This window comes from Prosopis cineraria, unplaced genomic scaffold, assembly GCF_029017545.1.
Source record: "Prosopis cineraria cultivar Desert tree isolate PC_DT_omini unplaced genomic scaffold, ASM2901754v1 PC11, whole genome shotgun sequence".
Lineage (NCBI taxonomy): Eukaryota > Viridiplantae > Streptophyta > Magnoliopsida > Fabales > Fabaceae > Prosopis > Prosopis cineraria.
The window spans coordinates 16,532,969-16,545,010 of record NW_026555342.1 but is presented as its reverse complement, the minus strand read 5'-3'; the positions used below and the strand labels follow the sequence as shown (position 1 = coordinate 16,545,010).

The 12,042-nt window shown below is 30.4% G+C and overlaps 1 protein-coding gene across 1 annotated transcript; it reads right to left on the bottom strand.

Annotated features, from left to right (window-relative positions):
* Positions 1-9,749: 9,749 nt before the first annotated feature.
* LOC129286943 (protein GRAVITROPIC IN THE LIGHT 1-like) lies at positions 9,750-11,504 on the bottom strand. The gene has a single exon (XM_054923050.1). The coding sequence runs from the start codon at positions 11,375-11,377 to the stop codon at positions 9,968-9,970; it is 1,410 nt and encodes a 469-aa protein (XP_054779025.1). The 5' UTR covers positions 11,378-11,504; the 3' UTR covers positions 9,750-9,967.
* Positions 11,505-12,042: the final 538 nt, after the last annotated feature.

The following is a 12,042-nucleotide window of genomic DNA, read 5'->3' as shown; positions in this document are numbered from 1 at the left end:
CCTGTGGTCGTCTCATGTGTGATTAAAATTCTTATCATATGCAATTTGTGTTGATGCGGCTAGTTCACTTTACTAGAATCTGATACGAAGTCCACCTGAACAGCCTGCAGATATTCTAGAACACAATTTGTAACAGAGATTATCAATCTCTCCCTCTGCTTTTTGTTGTTCCAGAATGCCGTGTACCTATTTGCCAGACTGGTTCTACATATCATCCTGGTCCTGGCTTGAGTCGCTATGTTTGGATGTGAAAATTCTGTTTGACTAAGAATTTTAAAATTCTTTTTGATTTAGAAGGACAATTCATTACCAGTAGACCTTCTAGTGGAAGGTGCAGAAGGTCTACTGCATGAGTACATGAATGCAAGGTCCTGACATTAAATTTGTGTGAACGCATACAATGTCTTTAGGAGACTGGCTCCTAATTGAGCCTGGTAATGCTCTAAAAGGGCCTAGTAATAATGGATGTATCCAAAGGAAAAAGAATAATTCATTTATTAATGGAAAAATTACTAATAGTATTGAAAACACATTTTATAAAAGAGTTAAGGGTTAATTTTGCCCATGATTTGAAAGCGCATAAATGACTTTAAATTCAATTATTTGTCATTTATGGCTCGTTTGGTTCAATCCCATTTATCTCAATTACATGTCATCATGATGCAGCTAGCCTATTCCAAATGTTTGGTTGGACTTGGTAATGTAAAGGGGATTACATCATGTAATCCTGATTCTCTTAAATGACAGCATCTGGATTGCATCGCTGGCCATATGAATGAGGATTATAGGATGAAGAAAAGACACTATTGCCCTTAAAAAATGCACATTGCTCACCATCTCCTTTTGCTGAATAAACTTCTCAAACAAGAAGCAAGAGGAAGAAGAAACCTTGGTCGCTATCATCTACCATCAGATATGCCGCCACGCTCCTTTCCTTCACCACCAGCAAGACCTTCCTGATCATCCACATTGCTACCATCGTCCACCTTCAGATTGCATCACCTCATCATTTCTGCTAGGACCTAGGCCCGCCGCCGTTAACGGTTGCTGCGCCAAAGATAGATCATCTATCCCAAGCCCACCTCGCTGTTGCCAGTCCGAAGCCCACTTCCCCGCCACCCTCTCATGCCACCATTCTCAAATCTCATCTCCTCATTTGCGTCTTCCTCCATTCCTCATTATTTTTGAGTTAATTTTCTAGATGGTGGGTTTTGGATTTTGATTATGTTACTTTGTGTGGTCTGTACTGACATAAGGTATCGATTTTCTAGATTGAGGGTGATATTGCCGAATAGCCATCATCGGGAAAAGGAGGAAGATAGATGGAATTGTTTTTGTGGTGAGGGGTAGAAAGGACATTTCATCATTCTTTTAGTATTTTTTTCTTAAAAAAATATATACATCTTATAACATACCAAACAAACATGTGTAATCATCATTATATTATATTCCATTTCCTATGATTCAGTGAACCAAACAGGCACTTATATTCTTTAACCACTAATATTTTTAAATTTGCCATCTTGCTATTTTTCCTGCAATTTTTTTCTATTTGTTGGGTCCACATGTGAATTTTTTTAACATTTATTCATTATAAAATATTGCATTCTGGGTTCCACCAATGTATTTTTATATTTTTTAATGATTTAAAAAATTCTTCTCTCTCTTCCACCTTCTCTCTCCCCCTCCTTTCTCTCTCCATTGTCCAACCAAGACCTCCTCTTCTTCCACCTCTTCGAGCTCCAACTTAACTCCAATTTTGACTTCAATTGCCCCTTTGCCCTCCACCTCCTAGGACGAGCCACCCCAAGATTAGCCTAATTGAGCTATTGTGTGAAGGTGACGGTGCTTAAGAGTTGAGTCAACTGGAGTTTGGCCTTCCCTGGTAAGGCAGCTTGGTCTCAAACCAGAGAGGGAGTTGTTGCGAAGACTGAGGACACGGAGGTCAAAGTTTTGGAGGAAATAGCAAAACAACTCTACCTGAATCTGTTCATCATGCGCCATCGTTGAACCATTGTTGAATCTATTCAATATGTTTAATCATCATCTCTCACCATCTCCGAACCTAAATAAGTTTGCCCTTCTTCATGCGCCTCCATCCTCAACCTTATGGCAACAACCTCTGCGTCTCCTCATTATTGGCACCCACCATCAACATCACACCATTTGAACCAGAACCTCACCACTTTTTTACTTAAAGAACAAGGGTGAGCGAGTAGGTGGTGCATACATGCATGTTTGACGAAGAGCTATTGAGAGGGCAAGATGCTTGGCGCCTTCTTTGGGTTCCAGAACAGCAACATACAGAACCAAAGGGAGCATTAGGTTCTCCACCTTGCTAACTTGCCGATGCAGCTTCATCCTACCCTTGCAATTGTCAACGCCTTGGACCTCGAACTTAGACCTAATATCACATACATAGCAGTAGTAAAAGCTACACAGTACACACACGTATGAATTACTTATTTGAGGATCAACTTGAACCAAGTGTGGTAACCAATGTTCTTAAGGTTCAAAGCAGTGACTTTCTCTTGATTGAGAGGTCTTCTAGATAAGCACCATCTTAATGCCTAGATTCAGCAACTTGTCGTACAACTTAATCATCTCTGGTAGTGATGATGCGACACAAAGATGCAATTCCATCCGAAGAGAGAGGGAATGAAGGAAATAGAAAGAGGAGAGAGGGAGAGTAGGAAAGAGGGAGGAGAGAGAGTAATTTTTTTTGTATTGTAAAAAAATAATTGTGGGACTCACTATTAATTATTTTATAATATAAAAAATATTAAAAAATTTAAATGTGAGACCCACTTAACAAAATAGGGGCATGAACAATTAAATTTTTAAAGTCAAGAGATATAAGTGACTTATAGTTAAGTTTAGGATCATTTATTTACTTTTACATATACTTCAGGAGTAAAAATGACCCTTAATCCTTTATAAAATTAAGAAACTAAAATAAAACTTTATATAAAGTTAAATAATTTATTTATTAGTAATGAAAAAAATTACAAATAGTACTCAAATTAAGGATTTATTTATAATTCTGGAGAATTTGTTAAATAATAGTGAAGTTTTAAGATTCTTGAGTGTTGTATTTGACATTCATGAAAAGACCAAATTGCCCACTAACAAAACTTTGACCAAACATTTGACATAGTTTTCAAATATTTTTATTAGAATATATTACTTTTATATTTACAAGTTAACATTTTAGATTTATGTTTTAAACTTTTTAAATTTACAAGCGAATTTTCAAAATTCTTGCATTGGATTTAGTTATTCAAATTTTACAAATTGATTTACAAATAACTTTAAATTTTGTAAATCGATTTTTACTTATTTGATCTCTCTTTAGATACTCCCTCCATTCAAAAATATAAGGCATTTTTTGAGAAGTTAGATGTATAAGACATTTTTAGTCTTTCGAGATGTAATCATTGCTTTTTTTTTTAAAGTATCCCTATTAATAATACTTTGTATTTATTATAGGGTGTTTGATAGGGGTTAATATAAAAATATAGTTAGTTAAAAGTAAGTAACTACTTTATTGAGAAGTGAGATTTGGTTAAAAATGTCTTATATTTTTAATGGAGGGAGTATGTTAGATATGCTATGTTTTATAAATATAAAATTTCAACTTAAAAGAATAACAAAATGGTGTTACTATTAAAATAATCATCAACTCCGTTAAATCTCCGAAGTAGTCACAGAGAATGACATTAAAAAATAAGGAGGATGAAATGACAATTAAGGACCTTATAAAATCATTAATTACAATTAGAGATTTTGAGCTATTGAAATTCAATAATGAATTATGGTCTTATTGAAATTAAAAATATATATGAGTTATAAAATTCCCTTGAGTCTCACTTGAAAAATTGAGAAAAGACACTACTAAAATTAGCATTGGAGTTAAAACTATTATTACTTTTAATTGAAAAAAACTAGGATTCACACTTGAGAATGGATTGTTTTTAGTGTGAAACTATAATTTCTTGTAAAACTTTTGAAAGGCACTTGTGAATATAAGATAGTCACTTAAAAATTTACCAAAGCCACTTGTGAATATGAAGCCAACCACTTGTGATTTTTTATGATTGTCAATATATAGTAAATTACTTGAAAAGTTAAGAAAAGATACTAATGAAATGTTATCATGGATTGAGACTATTATTAATCTCAGTTGAGAAAATAATGATCCCAAGTGTTATGGGTTAAGACTATTGAAATCACTGTTATGGGTTGAAACTATGTTAATCTCATTTTAAATGTGGATCCTGATTTTTCAACTGAGATTAACCACAATCCTAAACCATAATAGTAATTTCATTGTAACTTTTTTATTTTTAAATAATACTGATCAGTTGTTTTCTATGTTCATCGTGGGCAATTTTGTAAACTCATATATATTTTTAATTCTAAGTAAGGATTATGATTCATTATTGGGATTTCAATAATTCAAGTCTTAATTGTAATTAATGATCTTATTTGGTCCTTAATTGCCATTTTTCCTTAAAAAAATATCACTGGTGATTCACTCGTGTTAGAAGTTATTGGTCTGAGAGAGAACAATCATGGTCTAGGCATGCTTGAGAGTGGTGGAACACAATGTTTTGGTGTAGTAAGCTATTATGGTCCTTGGCTTTCACAGATTACATTACATGGAGACCATGGATATTAGAATGATAGAATCATTAGAATGGCTCTGCAGATTTGTTGGCACCTGATGTTAGCATCTCCCTGCCGTTTCCTCTCTTTTCTTGTTTGTTATGTTTTCAGTTTGTAAACTTTTTGTTGCTTGATTGTCAATGACAAGTATCTCTTGGTCCCAAAAGAAAATTATAGATTTTTTCAGACACACTAATTATTTAGCTCTATTATTTCTATATTTATGTGGGTTGTTAAAGATAATTTATAATATGGGCTCATCTAATCTTATTTGTAAATCATTTTCAACACATTTCACGACAATCAGGGACAACTTTAAAACTCATAATATTGTCTAAAAATTTAACAAATTTTAACTTTATTCTTATTAAATATACATACTTTAATAATATATTTCACTCTTTAACATTCAATAAAATTTAAAAAGAAAAGTTTGTGATAAAAATTTAATAATGTGATTTATAAATATGATTAAAAAAATTGTCTCTCTTACAGAGAGTAATGGATAGGGTAATATCAATTAATGTCATCATCATAAATATAAATTTTGCTATTTTTTTTATATAGCTCTCTAATTGAATTAAATTTAAGCATTGTCAAACCTAATTAAAGATAATTCATCAAAAGACATTTCTTGCATTCATACAAATTCAATAAACTTTGTAGTTCTTATATTCATACAAATTTGGTATTTAAGCAATCATAGTCCATTCCACTAAGTTTGATATTTATTGGCAATAAACTTTGTAACACGAACCATTTATCATATTTTACCTAAAGTGTGAGGGCCACTTAAACAGCACATAAATGTGATTTGAATGATATGTTGAACATTAAGATCTTAAGAAACACAAAAGAGAACAAGCTTGTCTCATTCCCAGATCCCAACTTACTTTATTCATGTTTTTCTTTTGGCAACTTTCGTACCTTGTAGAATCTACTTTGGTCATTCATGACAAATTGAAATCAACATTGATCGTTCCCTTATGAAAGCTATGATCGAAGTCTTAGCTTTTCTAACGGTTGAAATTATATCTAAGGCCCCCAACTCAACAAATATTGCATTAAAGTATCCTCAACGTTATAATTAATCCCATGAATAAAAAAATGATAAATTTTAAACCACAAAAAATTCCATCAAATTAAAGCATCATTACAATAATATTTTTATAAAAATTATAATTTTTGTAGACATTGGCGTAATTTCTAAAATTTTATATTAAATCCCAAAAGTTTTGTGGCAGTAATTAATTATAATTCTTGAGATCTTTTAACATAATTTTATCAAATTTTTGTCTTTAGACATAATATTTTTCTCTTTCAAGTGGTAAGTTGTTAGTAGTAGGATTTACCCCAAAAGTTTGCATTAGGAGTACGGATCAAGCTAAGAATAAAATAGCCTATTCAATCCCTTTACTTAGAAAAGAAAATCACCCCAAATTTCTCTTTTGGAAGATGATATCGTATTGTATTTATACGTAACATCAGTAAATAATCTCCACTATCCAATATGTGGACATATTTAAGAAATAATTATATAAAAGATTATTCATATCTAATTTTTTTTTATATTAATGGAGAATGATGAGATCCCAAAAATTTAATTTAATAACGATTAGGAATCAAAATTTTTTTGTTGAAATATGAGTTGTCAGTACTGACTAAAAGGTCACAAATATGAGTCTCGGATGCAAATTATTGAGAGTAATCAAATTTTTTTGTCTGACTTAGGATTGAAACTTTTATATTTACAATTATGTAGATTGAAATTTGCAAGTAATTTTTGAGTAAAATTTTTTACATTAGATTTAACTTTTAAACCCTCTATTTAGTATTCATAAGATATTTTTAATTAAATTACACTACCAATTAGTTCATTGTCTTTAAAATTACATGTCTTTTTCATATTGATTCTTGTTTAATAAGTGTTTCAATTAGAAAACATTATTAATTACATCCTCTAATAAAGAATATTTTTGAAAAGAATTTATTATTTATACTTTGAAAGACCAAAAATACTATATATAAATATATATATATATATATATATATTAACATGATATTTTTTAAAAAAATATCTTATAATATGGAATAGAAAAATACTCCTCCATTTATTAACAAAATTACACAATCAATAAGTTAGGTAATTATTTTTAAATTAACATAATTTTTCATGTTTGTCCTAATTTAATGGGATGTCTCACTTAGAAGTAAAAGGTTGAATAATTTTTTATTAATGGTAATTTTTTAACAAAATTTATTAATTATACATTAAAAAATAAAAAAGAACTTATATTTTTTTAACATTTAACCTAAAAAAATTTCTTATATTTTTAAATTGAGGAAGCATAAATTATGTGCCATTTCCTCTTATATTAATGGATGAATATGAAAAGTAAAAAAAATGAGAAAATAACAAAAAAACACTCCAAAATATATACTCTCTCTGACAAAAATATAAAGCATTTTTAATCGAATCTCACCCCCAATGAAATAATTACTACTTTTTAATTAACCCTATCTTTCCATATTTATCCTATTAAACACCTTACAATAAATATAAAGTCATTATCAATAGGGACACTTTAAAAAAAAGTAATGATTACACCTCATAAGATTAAAAATGTATTATATTTTTTAACATTCAACTTCTCAAAAAATACATTATATTTTTAAACGGAGGGAGTAAATGATAATTAAGCACTGTAAAATGATATACTTATTATTTAGTCCATAGAAACTTGTCTAACATTTTAATTCTTGACAAAATGACATATTTGCCCTTAATGACTAATATACATTGGGAAATCACTACTTCGGTTGAGTTATTTACCAAAACTGAATAAAAAATAACTACTTTCTTTCTATAAATTTGTTTATCAATCAATCAATTAAAGTAGTCATTTTCATAAAGAAAATAGTCATTTTTTATTCTATTTATAAATCACAAATTTGCAAAAAGGAATTAATCATTTTCTATTTCATTTTAATCAATAGACCAACAAGAATAATTATTTTATACTCCCTCCATTTAAAAATATAAGATATTTTTTAAAGAGTTAGATATTAAAAAATGTAAGACATTTTTAGTCTTTCAAAATATAATCATTGTCTTTTTTTCAAAAGTGCCTCTATTAATAATGACTTTATATTTATTATAGGGTGATTAATAAGAGTAAATATGAAAAGATATGGTTAGTTTGAAAGTAGATAACTAATTTATTGAAAAATAAAATTTGATTAAAAATATTTATATTTTTAAACGGAGGGAGTAACAAATAATAATTTCTAATTTTTAATATTTACACTTGATTGATAAACAAAATTTAAAAAAATAATAATTATTATTTTGTTTCATTTTAGTCAATAATCCAATCAATGAAAACATTTCCCAAAGCATAAAAGTCACCGAGGCAAATATGTCGTTTTATCTAAGTAAAAATAGATAATCAAAATGATTATAGTGTAATAATTAGAGGGTAGAAAATTTTTGAAAATTTATACTTTTATTTTAAAATAATAAATTTAAAAAGTGTCATTATTAAATTTTATTGGTATTTGTAATTTTTTCTCAATTTTAAAAAGAATAATTATCAATAATTAATTGCCACTTGCATGTTTTAAGGATTTTTTTTTTCATCCCCTAAAAACAATATTGTTGGTGATTATTAATTGTATCCCTCCAAGAACATCATAATCAATGGCGGCGAAAGAAAAACATTAAAAGCAATAGACCCTATAACATAAAAAAACAAAGAAAGGAAGAAAGCACGCTCCACATTGCTAATCATATTTATGTCTTTTACTTCCCCACTTTAACACTTCATCATCCTCCCCAGGGGCCATTCAATTGATCACTCCTCATGCTCCACATCTTATCATTCCCTAATTTCAAATAAGCTTCACATTAAATTCAAACATATGGTGCCTAGCTCTTTATTGGACCCAACATCCTTGACAAAGTTTCTCTACGTCATCCCTTTAATATAATATAATTAAGTGCGCTCTAAGGTATTGCCATCTGTTGTCACACAAGACTTGATCAAATAGTTAAGAATAAATCGTGAAAAAATATTCAAAATTTAAACCCTACTAATGTAACTAAGCTAAACATGTCTTATTTATCATGAATGAATAGTATATAATATTGACTAATCACAATAGTTATAGCTTGTAAAGAGTATGATATGTTACGATTTTTTTTTCTTTTTATATACAAGTTATCTTTAATCACCTCAATTGAATTGTGGAAAGGAAGTTAAATTATTAATCTTATCAATCAACGAAATAATTTTCCAAATTTGCACCCATTTCTTTTTTTTAAATATCCAATATAAATTATTGGAAGGAATAATTAAAACTATCTAACCAAAGATCACCATACATTATGCGAAATTTGATTTAAATTTTACTATCTACAACTTATAATTTGCAATAAATTTTATATCTTATATTATACTAAAATGATATAGAAGAAATTATAATATCCATAATTTGAAAATGATACTACTTGATAAATTTTATGCATGCATGTATGTATATGTCAATCAATGACTAACAAACATGATTTCATATAAGTGGATTATATATATAAAGAAAATTCGTCATTTTCACTCTTCCAAGTTGCACGTAGATTTATAACAAATTAAATTTAAATATTAAAATACTTCCTCGTTCCAAATTATAAGACACTTTTAGAAAAAATTCAGTGTTCTAAAATATAAAACATTTTGATAAAAGTAAGGTTTCATTAATAATTTTTTTTAATATTATTCTTCCCATGTATTCTCTCTCTTCAATATTCTTTTATTAATGAAGAATTAAATGAAAGATATTTTTAAAAATTTATATTTTTGTCTTAAAAAAATAAAATTATAAAATGTATTTAATGAGTTTTATTAATATGTGAGATTTTATTTAAAAATATTTTATAATTTAAAACGGAAGAAGTATTGCATATGTCTCTCTCTTAATATCAATCTTATATTTATATTTTATATTTACGTTATAACACCATAATTCATGTTAGCGGTTCCAAAAACAGTAATTAGTTTCTAATTTGAAGCCATACTACTAACTCATTGTCAAATGCCTTTAAAATTGATTGAAATTTGAAGGGAAGAAAAAGAAAAGACATTCCAACAATTGCCTTTTCAAGCTAATACTCAAAACAACATATACGAAGTATATTACTATAATGGGAAATAATTGAGAGTTCGTGGAGATCCTCTGCTTCCCATTCCCAATAATAATATAACGTATACATATACAGCTCAACCTAAAAAATACAAATACGTTATCAAGTCGCCGGTAAGCCCGCCGGCGGCGACAGATAAACCTGACTCTGCACCACCGTTTTATCCATCTTGAAACCGGGCACAATCGTGAAACCCACCCGAAACTCGCCGGCGCCACTGGAGCCACCAGCTTCTTCACTCCCGGACTCTGAAACTGTTTCCGATTCGGCGACGACACATTCCATGTACACCTCAGAGAATCTACTGTTCTTCTTCACCTGAAAAATGCTCACTTCTTCATCAAACGACATTGCCAGAAAATGCAGATCCCACACGCGCTTCGCCATCTCAGCGAACAAAGTGAAGAAAGCAGAATCTGGGAACCCCCCAGAGTTCACTTGCTTCCTCTGGTTCAAATTCCCAAACAAGGAACACTCCATCTTGGCATGAACAAGTTGAATGTACTTGGATTTCAAGAATTTTGCGAAGGATGAGGTTGGATTTTGGATCAGGTATTGTCTCGGGTTCAAAGATTTGAGCTTTTTGAATTTCTCGAAGTAGAGGTTCTGGTTATGCTTGTGGAGTTTTCTCTCACTGGGCTCATTCGGAACTGTAAAGTTCGGGAAATTGAAACCTTCAAACATTGTCAAACATACGAATGATTCGAATGCGAAGTATATGTGACTAGGTTTGGCAAAAACAGCATGGGGGTGAATGAATTTCACGGCTGTTTGAAGATCCCAATGAGCAGATTCCATTTCTCTGATCATCAACTTCACAAAGCTCTGGATTGATCTCAAGGTATGGTCAAGAAACTGAACGAAATGGGTCGGATTCAACTTGGAAAGTTGAAGATTATCGAACATTGACAGCGACCCACTTGAGTTTAGCCTCTTTTCAAGTGATTTATTGAAGCTGATACACTCATCTAGCTGTTTCTTCAGCGAGGAACTCTCAGATTCCTTGAGTTCAACTTCTGATTCGAGCTTCTTGATGGTGAGTTCATAGGTCTTCATCAAGCTCTGCTGCTCCTGAATCTCAGCAAGCATCAGAGTCACCTGGGGAGAAATATCAAGCTCTTTCTTCACGAACTTCCTCTTGAGCTCCGAAATAGCTCTGAGCTCATCAACCACAGCTTGATCAGCTGCTTGAATGGCTTCATTATTGTAGGGTTTCTGAGCCATTTGAAGCTCTGCGTAAGCAGCTTTAATGGCGGTAACACCAGCGAAGAGCCTGGCAATGAGAGCCTCCATGATTGCTCTGTTTCGAGCTTTGGCTTCTTCGTGCTTGGCACTAGAATGATGGGATTTAATGGCGAAGGGATGTGAGGAGAGCAAGCAGATGCCATTGTTGGAGGAAGAAGAAGCAATGATTTTCGCAGCAGCTCGGAAGCTGATGACTTTGTGGAATGTCTTGGCTAATTTACTGCTGCTGCGATTTTTGATTGCTGATTTGGGTTTAATGGTTTCCATTGGGAAGAGAATTATTAGAGGTTCGTTTGGAGCATAAGAATTCGATCAGAGTAAAATGGAAGGAAAATCTAGGAAAGGGAAAGAAAGTGTATGGACTTGAGATGGGAAAGAGTTTGTGTTTTGAGCAGTGAATGAGAGTGTTATTAATTATGATTATTATGGGGGGAAAAGCAGACGCAAATGTTTGACTATAACACTATCAATGTGGACCTTGGCATAGAGAGCTAAGGTTGTTGGATAACATAATAAATTATCAAATCAAAGTTGGCTTGTTATTCTTTAGCCTTTCATTGTTTAGATGCAAAAAAATACAAGCAATTTAAATTTCAAAAAAAAATTATCCAACTCCCAATTGAAAAATTAAAGAGATAGAAAGATAATAGACCTCATATAGAACTATATATACACTCCTTCAATTAAAAATGTAAGACTTTTTAAGAAATTGAATGTTAAACATATAAGATAATTTTAATATTTCAATGTACAAGTAATTTGTCTTATTCAAAAATGTTCGTTATAAATCAATTATTTTATTTTTTTAAATGAAACCCTTTATTAAATAAAAAATAATGTTAGCTAAAAGATAATTAATTAATTTATTAAAAATAAATTTTGATTATAAATATTTTATATTTTTTAACGAAATGAATGTGTGTGTGTGAGTA

Excerpts from the sequence above, each read along its gene's own strand:
- LOC129286943 (XM_054923050.1), bottom strand. The coding sequence starts at position 11,377 with ATGGAAACCATTAAACCCAAATCAGCAATCAAAAATCGCAGCAGCAGT.